Source organism: Dromiciops gliroides, chromosome 1 (assembly GCF_019393635.1).
Source record: "Dromiciops gliroides isolate mDroGli1 chromosome 1, mDroGli1.pri, whole genome shotgun sequence".
NCBI lineage: Eukaryota > Metazoa > Chordata > Mammalia > Microbiotheria > Microbiotheriidae > Dromiciops > Dromiciops gliroides.
In genome coordinates this window covers 62,133,520-62,151,717 of record NC_057861.1, presented here as the reverse complement: position 1 = coordinate 62,151,717, position 18,198 = coordinate 62,133,520, and the positions used below count along the sequence as shown (strand labels likewise).

Here is an 18,198-nt window from a genome sequence, read left to right as displayed (position 1 = left end):
GACCTGCTAAAAGGCAAACACCGAGAGAAGGATCTAATAGAATCCTATAAATGCCTTCCAAGTGATGAATATGCTCAATTAAAATCACCTGCTCATGGACTGATAGTAGCATTGGCAGTAACTATGTGTAGGAAAGGGTATTTTCAAAGATGAAACATGCAAAATCTCATTACAGACCAGTATTACCAGATGGACATTTACCATCAATTTTGATGATAGAGAACACTAATTTTAAACCCAAATTACGCGAAATGTTAATCCCCACACCCAAGAAAGTATCCCATTCTTTTCATTAGTAGACTTGGATCACAAAAAAACCTTTAAAAATCCTTATGTTTCAATAATTTAAAATGTTTTCTCTCTTCTTATTACCTACATAATGTCCCTGATTTTGCATCTTGGCCTACAAAGTCTAAAATATTGACTATCGGGCCCTTTAGAGAAAAAGTTTGCTGACCCCCTTTCCTGCCCTCAAGTTTCTCTCTACTCTTGTCCATCCTACAGGATGCTGCCAAAGTCATGTGGAACTTTAGCCTTGTGTTTCTCCTTCTCATTCTAAGCTGTTTCAACAGCTGGGATGATGTCACATGTTGGTCCTTCTCCACCAGACTTGTCACCCTCCAGATATGGTCAGCCAACACAGGGAACAGCATGACACGAGTGCCACCTTCTTTCTTAACACTATACTCTTCAAGCAGCCTAATCGTCTGTAAGGTGGTTTTTTGTTTTGTTTCCTTTTTTTTTAATGTAAGGTTTTTAGAATTGCTACTTACTACTACTACATCTTAGAGTTTATATTCACTGTTTATTTCCCTCTTCCCATCTCCATTCTTTACTTAGAGGATCAGAGATTTGAACTGGATCCCTGAGGTCACTGAGTTTAGCTCCAATTTAGAGAGGAGGAAACTGAATAATGAGGCAGAATCAGAATTTGCCCAAGTCCTATTACTTCAAATATTATCTTGTACCCAGTGTACCACACTGCCTCTGTTCTACAGGTGATAGTCAGTGAAAGGCTCAGACAATGATCCTCTCCTAATCCACTTTCTCTTCGATCACACACCAACATAAGGAGGATCTTCTGAAGTTGGACTTAGTGGCATTTGGTGGCCAAGATTAGCTGGCCCTTCCTTCCTACCACAGTTAAGCTTCTGTACAATTAATCACTAGAGACATTTGTTTTCACAGTCACCAGAGGTCCCAAGATTCCTGTAGTTGGTGCTTTTCTTGCCTGCTTCCAATTACGCAGGGGATTTTCTCCAACCATCCCAGAGCTCTCTGCACCTAGCTAGAACTGCTGATCAAAAACCAGGGATGACAGACTGAGAGGAGGAATAGGGAGGCTGTGTACCAAGACCCCTGAATTAAGGTATTCTGCTGAGTAGGGATACAGCTACTTAAAATGCCTGTTCAATTATGCAGAGGCTACTTTTTTTATGAAAACAAAATCACCTAAACACATGAAACAGACATCTTGTGACTTAGAAATACTCATATGGAAATTTTACAGAGGACTTTTGACAGTCACAAAAGTCAAATAAAGAAGATGAACAAAATTCTTTCTGCTACAAGGACTCATCCATCACCTTTTCCACTATCATGTGCCCTCTGGTATTCTGGTGAACTGAAGGACTCCTCAGATTAGTGTTCTTTATTTATTTTTATTTTTTTGCGGGGCAATGAGGGTTAAGTGACTTGCCCAGGGTCACACAGCTAGTAAATGTCAAGTGTCTGAGGCCAGATCTGAACTCATGTCCTCCTGAATCCAGGGCAGGTGCTTTATACACTGTGCCACCTAGCTGTCCCCCAGATTAGTGTTCTTAAATGCACAAAATACATGAGGTTTCAGAAAAGCCTGGTAAGACTTAAGATAGGCCAATGCAAAGTGAATTAAGCAGAACCAGGAGAACATTGTTTACAGTAACAGTAATGTTGTAATGATAATCAACTGTGAAAGACTTAGCTACTCTGATCAATACAATGATCCAAGACAATTCCAAAGGACTCATGATTTAAAAAAAAAAAAGGCTATCCTCCTCCAGAAAGAGAACTGATAGACTCTGAGTGAAAACTGAAGTGTATTTTTTTTTCATTTTATTTTTCTTAGTCCTTCCCCCTCCCCCCAACAATATGGCTAATGTGCAAAAATATTTTGCATGACTTCATGTGTATAATGAGAATTGTATTTTGTCTTCTCGTTGGGTTGGGGAGGGGGTGAAGGGAGAGAATTTGGAACTGAAAACTTTAAAAATTCATCACGAATGAAACTTGAGGGGGGGGGGAATTTATCAAACTGTGAAGAAAAGAACCCTTGCTCTAGAGGAAAGTAGGCAATGGAAAGCCCACTGGACCTAGCTTCAGCACAGAACTCTCACACCAGCTGTGTGACCTTAGGTAAATAATTCTCCAGGCCTCAGATCTATATCTATAAAATAGTGACTACATCTATGGAATCTACTTCCCAGAGTTGTCATGAGGATCCAAGCTCTTTGTAAACTTGAAAGTGCTAACCAAATATCAGTTGTCACTACTCAGGATTCGGTGTTGGCCTTCTGTGTCCTACAGCTTGAGGTCCCTTCAATCACAAGCATTCTTTTGATTCTATAAGACTAGCATTTGTTCATATTAACTGGGACCCCTGAGAGAGGATTAAAAACGACAACAAAGAGACCCCAAGATTTGGGGGCATTGAAGGGAAAAAAACATGTTGGAAAATGGAATAGTTTTCATGTTTAGACAGAGAAATAAGTTCTCAAGCAGAAGAGAAAGGAACAAGGTAAAATTTTAACTGAACCTGTATCTAGGTAAAACCCCATGAGCCCAATCCTGCTCACAAACTTTAAAAACATTTACACCTTTCAAGTATACTGTTTTCTTGCAGATTTATGTTTTGTGTATATGTCAGATATCTCAGCAGCTGTAGCCCAGGCCCATGGGACAGAAACTCATGAGCATTTCAATCACACCAATCTTATGGGTTTATTATTAAACTCAGATTTGTGAGGACAGCCAGATGTTCACATCTGGAATAGCAGGTAGATTTATTTTAGCAACTCAGAGCTCTCCTAATTATCATTAAAGCTGTCGCGAGGCAGTACAACACATATGAAGCCGTATACCAGACACTGCGCTAAGTGCACAAAGAAAGGTAAAAGCCAGGCCCTGCTCTCAAGGAACTGGTAATCTAATGGGGGAGACAACAAACATGCAAATAACTACGTCATGGGGCAGCTAGGTGGTGCAGTGGATAAAGCACTGGCCCTGGATTCAGAAGGACCTGAGTTCAAATCCAGCCTCAGAAACTTGATACTTACTAGCTGTGTGACCCTGGGCAAGTCACTTAACCCTCACTGCCCCACCCAAAAACCAAAAAAAACAAAAACAAAAAACCTATGTCCAAACAGCAGGAAGCTAGCTTTTCCTTTCCAAGTCTGTTCAAATCACCTGGACCTTCCAGACCCCAGGTTCCGATTGACATAACCAACAAGTCTCTTAACTAATCTCTCTTCTCTCAGTCCATCCTTAACCCCTATATGTCCAGTGATTTACTCTAACATACCATCCTGACAATACTCAGCAGTGGCTCCCTCCTATGCCTATGGGACAAAATACAAACTTCCCTACTCAACACATGTGGGATCCTCTGGAAGTTGGTGCCAACTTAATTTTCTAGCCCTCTTTTCTCTCTCCATTCTGTCCTCTAAGAAGTAAACCATGCTACTTTGCTGCCTCTTCTCCCAACACTGCCAAAGCCTGTAATACCTCCATCCTCATCTCAGCTAAAAAGCCACTCATTCTTCAAGGCCCAGTTCAGATGCTACCACTTCCATCAAGTCTTCCTCTGTCTGAAACAATTTTCCCTCCTTAGAATTTTCATAGCATGCCTTGTAACTAACTCTTCTGTACTTAATTACCCTATAAAATGGAATATGCTATTTTTATAGGAGAGCAACTCAGTAGTAAAGTGTTAGTTCCATAAAGATGGCAAGCAGGGTCTTATACAGGTTTGCAAGCATAAGGTTTCAGAAGCAAGCAGAGTCAGTTAACAGGGTGAACAGTGGCTAACTTTGACATAAACGCTTTCAAGGATTCCAAAGCATTTCTGAAAAGGACTATTTAGTTTCAGAAAGGCCTAGAAGACTTGTATGAACTGATGTATAGTTAAGTGAGCAGAACCAAGAGAACATTGTACAAAGAGACAGCAATATTATTGTTTGATGAGGAACTGTAACTTAACTACTCTCAGCAATATAATGATCTAAGACAATCCCAAAGGACTATTGATGAAACATACTATCCACCTCCAAAGAAAGAACTGATATTGATGGAACACAGACTGAAGTATGCTATTTTAAAATTTTCTTTCATTTTTTTAAAATTCAAGTTTTCTTATACGAAATGACTTCTATGGTTATGTTTTACATAATCATACATGTATAACCTATATCTGATTGTTTACTGCCTTAGGGAGGGGGAAGGGGAGGGATAAAAATTGGAACCCAAGACTATAAATAAAAATGTTTATTACTTTAAAAACTAAAATAAAACAGGATTTGAACTCAGGTCCCCCTAAACAAAGGACTCACCTTTTCCACTATCATTTAAAAAGATATTTGAGTTATATTGATTTAATAAAGAACTATTTTGATATAAGGGTAAAAATAAAAATTTTTTTTAAAGATTATTGACTTAACTCTTCTCAGCAATACAAGACAATGCCAAAAGACTTAATGGTGGAAAATGCCCTCCACATCCAGAAAAAGAACTGTGGAATCTTGATGCAGATTGTAGCATATTATTTTTACTTTTGTTGTTGCTTTTTTGTTATTGTTATTGTTTATTCTTTATGTTTTTTTCTTTTTTGTTCTGATGCTTCTCTTATAACATGACTAATGTGGAAATATGTTTAATATGATTGTAATGTAAAACCTATATCAGATTGCTTCCTGGCCTCAGGAGGGGGTAGGGAAGGGAGGGTGGGAGAAAAAAATTGGAACTAAAAAATTTATCTTTACATGTAACTGAGGAAAAAAATTAAAAGAAATTTTTTTTTTAAAAAAGGATTATCTTGATTTTTAGAGATAAGGAAATAGAATGGCAGAGAAGTAAGCTGACTTGCCCACTGGGAAGCTGAAGTTTTTAGAAGCAGACTTCAAGTCTAACTTTCCAAATGTATCCCTTTTTTCCCTACACCACACAGTGCAGAAACTCAAAATTATAGGAGACCTTCAAAATCATCTTCACAGAGATGGTGGTGTTGGGAATGAACACTGCATGTACTGACAGACTCATCTGAAGTGTTTAGTTTGTCTAAACTGCCTTCCCTACCCCTCCTTTTTATTATTCTAAGTAATGGTTCTTTGAGGAGGAGAAAAGGGAGAGATATTTTGGGAAGCCATGGTGTTGTAAACAGAAACTATCAATTAAAAAAAATTTAAGTCATGTAGTCAAATCCTACTTGAAATATGAACCCCTCAGGGGCTGGCACAGTGGATGGAGCACCAGCCCTGGATTCAGGAGAACCTGAGTTCAAATCCCCAATTGCCTCCAAAAAAAAAAAAAAAGAAAGAAATATGAACCCCTCTATAACACCCCTGTTCTCTGTTTAAACAATTCTAGTGATGGAGTGCTCACTATTTCAAAAAACAGTCCATAACATTACAGGACACCTTCGATTACTGATTTATTTGGGGGGGGGGGGGGGCAATGAGAGATAAGTGACTTGCCCAGGGTCACACAGCTAGTGTCAAGTGTCTGAGGCCAGATTTGAACTCAGGTCCTCCTGAATCTAGGGCCAGTGCTTTATCCACTGTGCCAACTAGCTGCCCCAACACCTTTGATTGCTACGTTGCTCCTGAAATTGAAGTCTGCCTTTCTGTGCCCTCTACTCAGTGGTCCTAGTTACATCCTCTGAAGCAATATAGAATAAGTATCTCTTCCTATCACAACCCTTTCAATAATCTGATGACAGTGACTATGACCCTCCCTCCCCCGCAATCTCTTCAAAGCTAAAATGTCCCCAGTTCCTTCCATCGATCCCAAGCTGATTCTCAAGCTCCAGAGAAACTTTCCTTTAGAAAAAAATTGCCAACCATTGGCTCTAAGCTCACCTTATGTTGGGCTAACTCCGGCAGGGAGCGCCTCACATGTTCCTGTAGGCGATACAATGCCACGGAAGGCTCATTGGCCAGGACATAAACGCTCTCTGTGAATTTGTCTGTAACTGAACCCAAGACCAGTGACCATGGTTAAGATTGCAGTCCATATGGAGAAATAGCCCAAAAGAATGAAAATTACCTCCCCCCACCCACTCTTTTACTTCCCCAAACATCTCTACCATCCGCCATAGACCAGCTCTAGAGGAGATAAATTCCTGGAATTCTAAAAGTTAAGGGCTATAGTAGCAACAGCCTCAAAGGAGGAAAACATCTGAACCTTCCCTCAATAATACAGACTAAAAACAACTGAGGACTAAAGTATATATGTATTTTGTTTAAATTGATCCCTTGGCATATAAAGATCTGGCTTTAGTCACTCAGGTGTTGCATTACAATTAGCCAGAACAGCTCAACCCAGTCCTGAACACAAAGGGTCTGACCATATCATATTCCAGAAGCCAAAACAAACAAACAAACAAACAAAACAAACAAAAAAAAAACAACCCACCAGGATTCCAGGGAGCCAGGAGAGAGGTACTGTTTTCTGAGAAGATATATCCATTTGACAAGCTGATACCCTATGCACCTGCTTACTCCCATTAAGCCCTACCATCCCCATCTTTCTAAATAGGACTCTGAATCCCTTAGGGTTTTGATGGAAAAAGGAGGAAAGGGGTAGGGAATCACCTGTGGAAAGATCTATAACATATGAGTATATTGGGGAGTGGGAATTGATGTCAAAAGCGAAAGAAGCTCTTAGGGGACAACTGGAAAGAATTGAAATAGCTGTCCTGGAAGATAGAGATGAGGTGGATAGTGAGCTGGGATGGAGTTAGCTGTGTGACTCTGGGCTGCCTGCCTGAGTTAACTCAACTGTAAAAGGAGAATCATAGTAATACCTTCCTAAAAGAGTTGTTCTGAAGATAAAGCCAGATATTATTTTTAATGCCTGGCACATAGTAGAAGCTGTATATCCCATTCCTATTGCAAATAAGTCCCCCCCGACACACACACCTTTTTTTGATAGGGGGAAATGTCTTGAGACAAAATCCTGGTTTGGGAGAGTCGGGGTTGGAAACATCTAACGGCTATAAAATCTAGTCATTTCTTTCTCATTTTCATATTATGAGGACAAGTCTAATGAGGGGAGGGGGATTGTTAGAGGAGTAAAAAGTGCAAGTAACTGGAGGTGGGTAGCGAGGAGCAGCTGGTTTATAAGGAGTATTCCACCACTGCTCTTGACACAACTTAGGTTAATCAATCCCCTTCCTCTCTCTGGGCCTCAGTTTCCCCATCTGTAAAATGAATGCATCGAGCTAGGTGACCTCTAAGGTCCCTTCTAGGACAGACAAGACAGAGTCAAAAATGGAGCAATGAAGTGTGAGACAATTGGAGGAGGAGGTGAAGGGCTCTCTTTGCCCAGGTTCCTCTGGGAACATCGAGTGGTCTTAGGGGCCTCCGGGATTTGGCATCACAAAGGGGTTCTCCGCCTTGCTTGTGTCTGCACCCGTCAGGCTGCCGGCCTAGGGAAGCCTATGGACTTCTCAAAGAGAAAGGAAACCAAAACTTCGCGAAAATAAGGGCGCATTTTTCCCCCATCCAAGTTCCCGAACTCCCTGAAGTCTATAGACTGCAGGCTGAGGACCAAGGATCGTTCAAGAGGGCACCCTCAGACCCAGCCCAGCGTCACACAGCGGCGTCTCCAGCCCTCCTCTTCCTCCCTCCCCGGCCCCCAATCCCCGCCCCACCGCCACCTTTCTTCCCCTTGAGCTGCATCTCCGCCTCCTCCATGGCGCCTCCGCGGAGCCGGCAGTTTGTGGCAGTTACTGGCGGTTGGTGGCGACGGGAAGTCTCGGGATGGTGGCCCGGGAGAGGTGCAGCTCCTCGACTGTCCCGGCAGAAACTCGTAGCCGTATCACTCCAGTTCCGCTTCCGGTCAGGCTCCCTTCCCCACCCCTCCCCCCTCCCCGCCCCCCTAGCCCCAACCCTGGGCTTCGGGGAGGACCAGTCCCGGGATGTGACTTCGGCCCGGGACTGGAGGGACTCCCTTCCTGGCCTTAGGTGTGACGGACACATCAACTGGGAGAGGGGACGCCTATGTTGGGAGGAAAGGAGAGCGGCTCTGTAGACCCACCTCGGATCTCGTGGACCATCTCCCAGTTATCCCCACACCCACGGGCCTCCCCTAGGTCATCGCACGAACCTAAAGGAGGGCAAACTTGGCCCTCCACAGGGTGACATGGAAGCGGGCGGCACAGTCCCTTTAAATCCCGCAGCCGAGGAGGTCCCGCCCAGTCCCTAGTAGATTGGTCCCGGAGGGAGGGGCTCGGATGATGCGCAGGCGTACTGGAAGCCTTCGGGCCTAGCCTCCCTGAGTCCGGGCTCCGCCCGGCCCTCCTCCTCCTGCTCCTGTTACCCTCCCGGGGGCCGAAGCTGAGTCCTTAAAGGGCCAGCGCGCCTTTCCCTTTCCCTGCGCTTTGCGCAGCTGCTCTCTGGCTGGGGAGGGGCGCCCCCCACCCCCGCCGCGCTCAGGTGCATTGTGGGAGGCCCCCCGCCGGGTTAGGGGAAGGGGGCGAGGGGGCGGAGCGCTGCAGTTTGGTAAAGTTAACTTTCGGTTTGGGCTCGGGAGGTCCAGGGCTGAGGGTCGGGAGGAGGAGGAGGAGGAGGAGGAGGAGGAGGAGGATCATCTCGGCTGCGGAGCAGGGCAGGCTGGGGGGGAAGTGGGGGGGGGAGAGGGGGAGGAACTGGTCAGCTCCGGGCCGCCTCATGGGCAGAGCCCCGTGCCCTTAGCCCCTGGGCGCGGCGCCCTGCGACGTGGCCCCTGCCAGGGTGCGAGGGGCGTCCAGCCTAGAGGGGAAAGGCTAGGGTGCGAGAAGGTGGGCTCTCCCCCAGGGCGCCCAGAGCAAAATGCGAGCCCATGTCGTTCCATCAAACCGGGTTCGCTTGACCCTGTATTTCTTATGCGTTGGACGGCATTTGGCAGATAGGGGAAACTGAGGCCCAGAACGGGGAAGGGACTTGGTCAAGGTCATTCATCGAGCCAGGACTAGATAGGACCAAAGTTTCTTAAAGGAACAGGCCCCTAGGAATTGGGAGCATCCTCTCTGGCATGAGGGGGGGAGGGAGAGAACAAGAGGGGAGGGGTGCCGCAAGCGTAAGGGCGCCCTAATTTCCTGATTTCATCTGGACTCCCCAGAAGTGCCCTCCATGGAGCCAGCAGGGGCCGTGGCCAGCCTAGGTCCCGAGGGCCCTGGCCAACTCCAGGAGCCCCACAGCCTCCTTGCCTTTGGCTCACAGCCCGAAGACCCAGCCCAGGACGGCTCCGATGCCTCGGACACCGTATTGTTGCGCCTGTATCCTTGTAGTCCGGACTCTGGGAGTCCCGACCTGGATGGGGTCCTCACTGCCCCTCCTAGTAAGTCCTCTCTTGGGGAGAGCTCTGTTCTAGGAGGAGGAGCTTCAGCCTACAGAAGCCGGCTCCCCGCACACACACCCCAGGAGACACGGGGTGCATCTGTTACTGGTCCTGAAACCGAACCAGGTTCGGAGGAGTTCCCCATCCCACCTCCTCTGGAGGTTCTTTTCCAGTGGCTTCCTCTTCCAGACTTCCTTCATCTACTCTGTGTATATCCACTGTATTCTCTCCAGTGAGATAATGTTTGGAAAGTACTTAACGTAGTGCCTGGCACACAGTAGGCATTTAATAATTCTTCCCTTCCCCCCTTATAGTTACCTAGTATTTACATATTGTCTCCTCCATTAGAATGGACACTCCTTGAGAACAGGGAGTGTTTTTGCCTTCCTTTGTATCCCATGCCTGGCATATAATAAGTGCTTACTAAAGGTTTGTTGACTGACTGATAGACACAGCAAAGACCTGAGCTGGGGGGTCAAACCCAGGTCTTCTGACCTCTGGTCCCTGTTCCTTCCCAAAGGCTTTTAGAAATCTAAACGCTCTTTTCTTCTCCCATGGTGGACCGAGCTAAGAGTTCCCTCCTGACTTCTTTCCCATCCCAGCAGGCAGTTCCTTGAAGCACTCCACCACCCTGACCAATCGGCAGAGGGGGAATGAGATTTCAGCCCTGCCTGCCACTCTGGACTGTGAGTAGACCTCCTGGGGACTAAAAGTTACAATGGGCCAGGGCAGGGTCAGGGAGAGGGGAAGCCCTTCTGGAGGGAGCCAGACACTTCTAGAATTTTCAGCCAGCAGGAGCCTTAGAATGTAGAATGTCCAAACTGAGAGGGGGAGGGGGCTTAGCGAGCATCCAGTCTAGCCTCTGAAGTGTAAAGATGTCACAGCCCCAGACAGGGAAGGGGACAAATTTAGGGTCACACAGCTAATCACCAGCCAATCAGAAACCTGTTCCCTTGACCCCCAGCCCCAGGGACTTTATCTCAGCTTTATTATCTTTGAATTTTCAGAAGTTGCCCCCTCCCTTCACTATGATATGAACCAGGGCTTCTTAAACTTCCACTCTCAGCCCCTTTTCCCCAGAGAAATTCTTACATGACCCAGGTATACAGATATGTAAAATAGGTACACATAAGCTTTTACTGTTGCCAATTGTTTTTGCAACCCCCACAATGTTACGTGACCCCATATGGGGTTGAGACCCACAGTTTTAGAAGCTAGGGTATAGATGCTTCCCTCCCCTCGGAGTGCTTGGCATCCCCCTATATGTAATCTATGCTTCTTTTCCCTCTCCCCTTTGTAAACAACAGCTCTGTCCATCCACCAGCTTGCTGCTCAGGGAGAACTGACCCAGCTGAAAGAATACCTTCTTAAAGGTATGTGACTCTTGTCTCCTGCCTCCCTCCACCCAGGGCTCAAGCTTGAGCCACACACATGCACCAGACCCCTAAGACCTCTGCTTCTAAGGGCCACTCCACTCAGCCTCTGGAGGGGAAGCGGGAGTGAAAGGGGCTCAGGCCCATCGGAACTAGGCTTGCTACAGCTCAAGTTGCTTTGCTCCACTGCCCACCCCCCCAAGTTAGAGAACTCAGAGTGCTGGAGCTAGAGGGACCCTTAAAACACAAATGTTTCCCTGAGGGGGAATGAGAGTTGCTTGTTCTGCCCCCTTCATTTTCCAGATGTAAAAACAAAGGCTCAGAGAGGCCCCATAGTGAGTTAGTGTGAGGACCAGGACTAGAATCTAGGTTCTTCCAATTTCCAGCTGCTTGTTCTTTGCACCTCATCCTGGCCCCCCAGGTGACCTCCTCATCCCATCCATTCCTTTGGTCATGGAGGGAAGGGTGCCCGTGCAGCCCATCTTCACTGTTGAGGCCATCCGGTGACTTTGTCACCTCTGTTATGATGCCCCCCCCCCCATTCCTTTGGTCATGGAGGGAAGGGTGCCCGTGCAGCCCATCTTCACTGTTGAGGCCATCCGGTGACTTTGTCACCTCTGTTATGATGCCCCCCCCCCCTTCTCTGCCTTGATTCCATACCCACATGCATCCAGGAGAGCCGGGGGAGGCCCAGCCCCTCCTAGACTAAGGCTGGCTTGGCTGCAGGCACAGCCAGCTCTTCCTATCTTACCAGGTGACAACTTGGTGAACAAGCCTGATGAGCGTGGCTTCACCCCCCTGATCTGGGCATCTGCTTTTGGAGAGATTGAGACTGTGCGCTTCCTGCTGGACTGGGTAAGAGGGTGAAGGAGGCTCCTGGGGACGGTTTTTCTTTTTATCCCACATCCACCCTCTCAGCTAAGGAAAATCACTTGTTCAAGCATAGGCTGGAAAAGATGAAGTTGGGAAACAGCTCGTTTAATAATAGTAACCATTTATATAGTGTTTCACGATTTGCAAAAGCCTTTGTGTGTATTAACCCTGATATCTTATAAGAAACCTCTCAGGTAGGTGCTATTATTATTCCCACTTTATAGATGAAGAAACTAATGCTAAGAGGTTAACTGCCTTGCCCAGGGTCACACAGCTAGTAAGTGTCTGAGACAGGGGCAGCTAGGTAGCACAGTGGATAAAGCACTGGCCCTGGATTCAGGAGGACCTGAGTTCAAATTCGGCCTCAGACACTTACTAGCTGTGTGACCCTGGGCAAGTCACTTAACCCTCATTGCCCTGCAAAAACAAAAAACAAAACAAAAAAAGCATCTGAGACAGGATTTGGACCCAGGTCTTCTTGACACCCCACCCCCCACCCAAGTTCTGTCTACTTTGACTCCTAGCTCTGGGAATGACCTTACTTGATGATGAGCTTGATATAAATCAAACGTGTGATTTGGCAACCAGACAGCCACTATAATTTCAGGCCATGCACATAAATGGAATCGATGTCTTGTATCCAGAGGGAGAGAGGTGATAGTCCCCACAATTGCCTGCCCTGGTCAGACAACCCCCAATCTAGTGCTTTTTTTGGGTGGAAATTGGAGCAGCCCCAGAGGAAGACAGGACTCCAGCCCATGTTGAGAATAGTAATCCTGCAGAAAAGACTTCTCAAGAGGGACCAGAAGGGGGAGGTCTTGGAGAAGAAGAATGAGCAAGGCCAGAGCCGAGGGCAGTGGATAGAAGTGGCAGGGAGGAGCTGGAGAGACCCCCCACGGATGCTAGAACGGCTCAACATTTGAAGCCGTCCAACAATTCAATGAGCCACCTTGGGGAGGGCGGAGGTCCCCTTCTTCGGAGACGGTCCAAGATGGTCCAACGGATGGGTGGCTCTTCATGTCAGGTGGACAGCAAAGGAAGATTTCTTCTTACCTGGGCTGAAGTGCTCAAGTCAGTGACCTTAGAGGGTCCCTTTCAGCTCTAAGTCCTGTGATCTGAATATGGGCCTTCCAGACTCGGTCTAGCCAGGACAGGACAGTGCTCTGGACACTAGACATTTATCCATAAGGCTGAGGAGGGTTCAGTGATACTGTGAAGAGCTATCTGGTACCTGGGGAAGTCTGCACCAACATTGCCAGACAAGATTCCCTCTCTGCTCCCGTGGAGCCGTGCTGTAGCTAAACCCCTTGCTATTCCCAGTCCCCAAGGGTTGGGTGGGAGGAAAGAGCAGGATCTCAGAACTCACTGGTGTTTTCTGCTAAGTTACTGTCCTCTGGGCCACCCAAAGCTTCAAGCCTTGGCCATCATTTGGGGGGAAACGGAGGCCAGAGTGGGCAGGGCCTCAGATGCCACGTGAGGAGTCTGACCTTTGTCTTGGAGAACGGCGTCAGAGCTGAAGGAGAGCTTAGAGTCTGGCTCTGCAGCCTGTCCTTGAGAGAAGAACAGGTGCAGCAATAGCCAGTGCCCTACCTTGCCTTCAGAGGCAGAACAGAAGAGGACAAAAGACCCAGCCCAGCGTGAGGCAGTAACCAGGGTTCTTCGTGCCTGTCTCTGTGCCTCTCCTGAATCCCGCCCCCAGCACAGGGCTTATCTACCTTCTTGGCCCACAGGGTGCCGATCCCCGAGTCCTGGCCAAGGAACGGGAGAGTGCCCTCTCACTGGCCAGCACTGGTGGCTACACAGATATCGTGGTTATGCTTCTGGAGCGGGATGTGGACATCAACAGCTATGACTGGGTAAGGTCCCTCTGCAGCTCCCCCCAGACCCACTTGTGACTGTTGTAGTTATCAGAGGAGCCCAAGGAGTGCAGGGTGGAATGGAATGGGCTGGAGAGGTTGCCAAGAAGCACCCCAAGAGTCCAGAGAAGGCAGGGCAGTGTGTGAGCTGAATTCAAATCCTGACTATGCTGTTTACCACCTAGGGGACCTTGGGCCGGTTCCTTAACCTCAGTCTCTCTGTCCATTCTGACCCCCTTGTTTTATAGGTAATCTCACCAATCCCTTCCAGTTCTCAATCCTGGGGGGCTCAGGAGTCAGGCAGAGGCCTGGGAGATTGGGGAGGCCTTGGATGTTGATCTTCAGTAACAGCTGATGTGTCCTTGGTGCTTTACAGCACCCTTACACCTCACAGGGGCATTGAGGTGGCCCAGTGGATAGAGCACTGGCCCTGAAGTTGGGAGGACTTGAGTTCAAATGTCACCTCACACACTAGCTGTGTGACCCTGGGCAAGTTACTTGACCCCAACTGCCTTAAACATATGGGGCCATCTCCATTCATCCTGATGCATATCTTGCCCCTGGACCTAGTAGCTTTGGAAGAGAGAGTGAGGTTGGTGACGTTGCACAGACTTCCCTCAGTTAAATCCACTCATTGCAAGCCCTGACATCACCCCGATTTCATGGCCCTCTTCCAGAATGAAGGACAAACAACGAGCCTCACAACAGACCTTCAAAGAGGTTACTCTGGGAATTATTCCCTCAGTACCATTGAAACAGAGCCTGGGCCCATCTCCAGAGTCACACAGCCATCCGGACTCCCAGGGCTGGTGCTCTTCCCACTGCTCCACACTGCCTCTCCCCGGGAGTTGGAGCAATGACACAAACAAGCTTGGCTTGTGTAGGAAGATAGTGAGGCTCCTCTGGCTGGAGGACGGACTCCACATGGAGTCCTGGGCTCTAATCCCGGCTCTGCCACTAATTTGGGGGGACCTCAGCTAAATGCCCTCCCTTTCTCCACCTGCAGCTTCTTCCCCTGGGCTCCATGAACCTTTTGGATTTTACTGTCTTGAAAACGGTATTTCAATAGAATGATTCATGTATTTAAAAACATTATTCTGCCAGTGGAGTCCAGGAAAGGCTAAGAGCCCCGGGTCTTAGTGATCTGTACCAGAGATTTAATACCTGAGTAGGATGAGGTGTCCAGGAAGCTGTGAGGCTCTGGGAAGGCCCTTAGGATATCCAGAGACAGGCTGCCTGCCCTAGCGGGACAATCTCTCCAGTGAAAGCCATTCTCATACTTACCCTTCCCTCCTCCAGAATGGTGGGACTCCGCTGCTCTACGCTGTGAGGGGGAACCACGTGAAGTGTGTGGAAGCTCTGCTGGGTAGGTGTGGGAGCAAGACTTGTGGCACAGGTATTAGAAGGGGTTAAGGGGGCCTCCACTAGTTCTCAGGTAACTCCCACCCCCTTTTCTCCTCTTACTGGCCTAGGAGATGTGCTGTTAATTCTCCATTATCTACTGCACATCTTTCATGAGTTTGCTAAGCTGATGACAGACATCAGACATGTGGCCCATGATACTCCCAAGTGTGGCCCAAACCAGATTAAAATGTAATTGGGAGGGGCAGCTAGGTGGCGCAGTGGATAGAGCACCGGCCCTGGATTCAGGAGGACCTGAGTTCAAATCTGGCCTCAGACATTTAACACTTATTAGCTGTGTGACCCTGGGCAAGTCACTTAACCCCAATTGCCTCACCAAAAATTAAAAAAAATAATAATAATAACAAAATGTAATTGGGAAATATTTAACAACAAAAAATACAATAAAACATAGACATTACATTTTTAAAACTAAGTCAATCTGTGGCCTGCTGGAATCCTAACGTACAGAATAGTGGCCCCATTTCTATCTGAATTTGACTGACCACCAAAAGCACTTATCTGAATTTCTTGCTTTGTTGGCATTTAAATAACTCCACTCATTTGGGGGCAGCTTCTCCCAGCCTGTGACAAGCTCATCTCGACTGAGGAATGTTGGTAAACAGGAGTCTTGTGGAAGATTTCAGGATCCCAGGGCAAGCCCAGGCTAATCCAAAAAAGCATTTACTAAGTGCTTAAAGTTCCAGGCACTGAACTGTGCATCGGGGTTAGAAAGATAAAAATGAGATGGTTCCTGCTGAAGCTTATATTCCAGTGAGCCAGGGAAGCCACATAGGGAGTGGGAAATGACTGCCCACCCCCAAAAAAAATCCCAGAGGGGGCAGTGAGGTGGCACAGTGGATAAAGCACCAGCCCTGGATTCAGGAAGACCTGAGTTCAAACCCGGCCTCAGACACTTGACATTTACTAGACCATGGGCAAGTCACTTAACCCTCATTGCACCCCCCCCCAAAAAAATCCCAGGAGCTAAACCTTTCCCCCATGAGCTCCCCCTTTTCTGCTCTGGTTTTCAGCCAGAGGGGCCGACCTAACTACAGAAGCGGATTCAGGCTACACCCCGATGGACCTGGCTGTGGCCTTGGGACACAAGAAGGGTATGTACAGTTTGGGGGAAGGGATGTTTTCTGTGTGTAGGAGGGAGACTGTTCTTGGCCACAGTGGGCAGCACCCCGCCACACACCCCAGGCCAGAAGGCTGTCGGTAATACTGGCACTCTCCCCCACCTCTAAACAGATTCACTTCAATTCAGCATTTATTTATCCAGCAGCAACTGCAGGCAGAGCCTTGAGGTGTATGTTGGGGACACAGGCCTAAACACAAGTCCCTGCCCTCAAGGAGCTCACATTTTACTGTTGGAAATATACACAAATAAGGAAAAACAAATTCTAGACAAAAATTTGTTTGGGGGGGTGACCCCCACCCCCCTTGCTCTGCTTCCCTACACAGCCCCCACGGGTGTGGGCAATAATAACATTAGTCAGGGACAGCTAGGTGGTGCAGTGGATAGAGCACCAGCCCTGGATTCAGGAGGACCTGAGTTCAAATCTGGCCTCAGACACTCGACACTTACTAGCTGTGTGACCCTGGGCAAGTCACTTAACTCTCATTGCCCCACAAAAAAAAAAATAATTATTTCCTCAACCTGTGAGATGGGTACTACTGGTATTATTACTATTTCACCGATGAGGAAATTGAGGCTCACGGAGACTTAATGAGATAGGCCCCCAATCAGAGCTAGTAAGAGGCAGTGTATATAGCACAGTGGTTAGAGGCAAGATGACCTGGGTTTGAATCCTGCCTCAGACACTTACTAGCAGTGTAACCCTGGACAAGTATCTGAACTTCTCTGGGCCTTTGTTTCCTGATCTGTAATACCAAGATCTAGTTCTAAACCTGTGACTCAGCCCTGGAGCCCCTAGACCCTGCCCATGAGCCAGCCTGTTGACAGTGCACTGGTCTCAAAACTGGGACAAAGGGGGTTCTGGGGTCTCATTACTGGCTCTGGGGCCCCGGTGGAGCACCTTCCCCTCTCTGAATTGGCCCCTAATTCTGAGCCTCTTCTCCTCTCTCACTGATGTAAAATGGGAGTCCTGTTACCTGCATCCACCCAGCCCCACAGGGTTGCTGTGAAGAGGGTCCTTTCCAAGCCCCAGAATCCTCAGGAATTACAGTTCTTCTTGGCCAGGCCCCTATGAGTGCCCTGGGCAGTCCAGCCAACAACGAGGCTCCATCTATTCCCAGCCCCTCCCTGGAGTGACTGACCTCTTCTCCCCATCTATATCAACTCCACCAAAAGGCGGTTTCAGAGAAACCAACCGTTAAGCCCCAGGAAGGCTGGGCTTTTGGGGCTGTGTTCCCGTCTCCACCACCCTGGGAGCCACCTGCTTTATCATCCTCCTTATCCAGATGCACAAACAGCCTGAATGGTGGTGTCCTGCTGGCTTGTGTCAGGGCCAGGACACCAAGCCCCTGGCTCTTGGTATTCCCCACTGCTGCCTCCCTGTGTTGCCTGGGCTGGCAGAGGGGGCTGTAGGTTCGAAGTTATCTTCTCTCTCACTCCCTTCTTTCTGGGCTTCAGTCCAACAGGTGATGGAGAACCATATCCTTAAGCTATTTCAGAACAAGCTGCTTCCAGAAACAGAGTGAAGGGGCCAACTCCCGCCCAGGACCCTGGGCTTTGGTCCTCTGCCTTCCATCTGGTGCTCAGGAAGGCCTGCTCACTAAGAAGCCAGTTCTTCAGTACCTGTGGCCCGAGAGAACAGGTCCAAGAGGACGTCTCCCTCTTCCTATGGCTGAAGGCCATACCTCTTTCCCTAGCCACCTACAGAGCTCTGGGGGAGGCCCACACCCAAGAACTCAGTGCCCGATGATCATGTCCAGTGGGACATGAGGGGCAGACCCCGAATGGGAACAAGGCAGCTCCTCTCCCTCCCAGGACCATGGGAGGGACTGTGCTACTGGCTGGAAATGTAGCGCGCCCCCCCTCCCCCCATCCCATTCCTCCCAGCCAGGCTGGCTCCTCTGGGGCCCCAGCACCAGCCACCCTGGGAGTCCCTCCTTGCCTCCCTAGGCCATGAAATGGGAACAGTAATTAATAAAAC

At 48.1% G+C, this 18,198-nt stretch overlaps 2 protein-coding genes across 9 annotated transcripts in view; one reads left to right on the top strand and one right to left on the bottom strand.

Moving 5' to 3' along the window:
* BORCS8 (BLOC-1 related complex subunit 8) overlaps window positions 1–8,107 on the bottom strand; it is a 19,929-nt gene extending 11,822 nt beyond the window's left edge. For both annotated transcript variants that reach the window (XM_044003515.1, XM_044003509.1), the window contains exons 1-2: window positions 7,913–8,107; window positions 6,111–6,223 (exon numbers count right to left, since the gene is read on the bottom strand). In XM_044003515.1, the coding sequence (XP_043859450.1) occupies window positions 6,111–6,223; window positions 7,913–7,949 (150 nt within the window). In that variant the 5' untranslated portion in view covers window positions 7,950–8,107. The remainder of the gene's footprint in view (window positions 1–6,110; window positions 6,224–7,912) is intronic.
* RFXANK (regulatory factor X associated ankyrin containing protein) lies at window positions 8,013–18,198 on the top strand. 7 transcript variants are annotated; one of them, XM_044003466.1, is made up of 9 exons: window positions 8,013–8,093; window positions 9,355–9,699; window positions 10,176–10,259; window positions 10,881–10,946; window positions 11,701–11,801; window positions 13,550–13,675; window positions 14,975–15,041; window positions 16,111–16,191; window positions 17,676–18,198. In XM_044003466.1, the coding sequence occupies exons 2-9, from the start codon at window positions 9,366–9,368 to the stop codon at window positions 17,741–17,743; spliced, it is 927 nt and encodes a 308-aa protein (XP_043859401.1). In that variant the 5' UTR covers window positions 8,013–8,093; window positions 9,355–9,365; the 3' UTR covers window positions 17,744–18,198. The 7 variants fall into 7 exon arrangements, with proteins under 7 accessions (XP_043859401.1, XP_043859394.1, XP_043859413.1 ...); XM_044003459.1 differs by lacking the exon at window positions 8,013–8,093 and adding an exon at window positions 8,536–8,690; XM_044003478.1 differs by lacking the exon at window positions 8,013–8,093 and adding an exon at window positions 8,536–8,756 and having other exon boundaries at window positions 9,355–9,573; window positions 10,179–10,259.

What these genes read in the sequence shown, in the direction of transcription:
- RFXANK (XM_044003466.1), top strand. Translation starts at nt 9,366, where the DNA reads ATGGAGCCAGCAGGGGCCGTGGCCAGCCTAGGTCCCGAGGGCCCTGGC. An exon ending in ACATCAACAGCTATGACTGG is followed by an intron (nt 13,676 to 14,974) that starts GTAAGGTCCCTC and finishes TCCCTCCTCCAG; the next exon opens with AATGGTGGGACTCCGCTGCT. An exon ending in GGCCTTGGGACACAAGAAGG is followed by an intron (nt 16,192 to 17,675) that starts GTATGTACAGTT and finishes TCTGGGCTTCAG; the next exon opens with TCCAACAGGTGATGGAGAAC.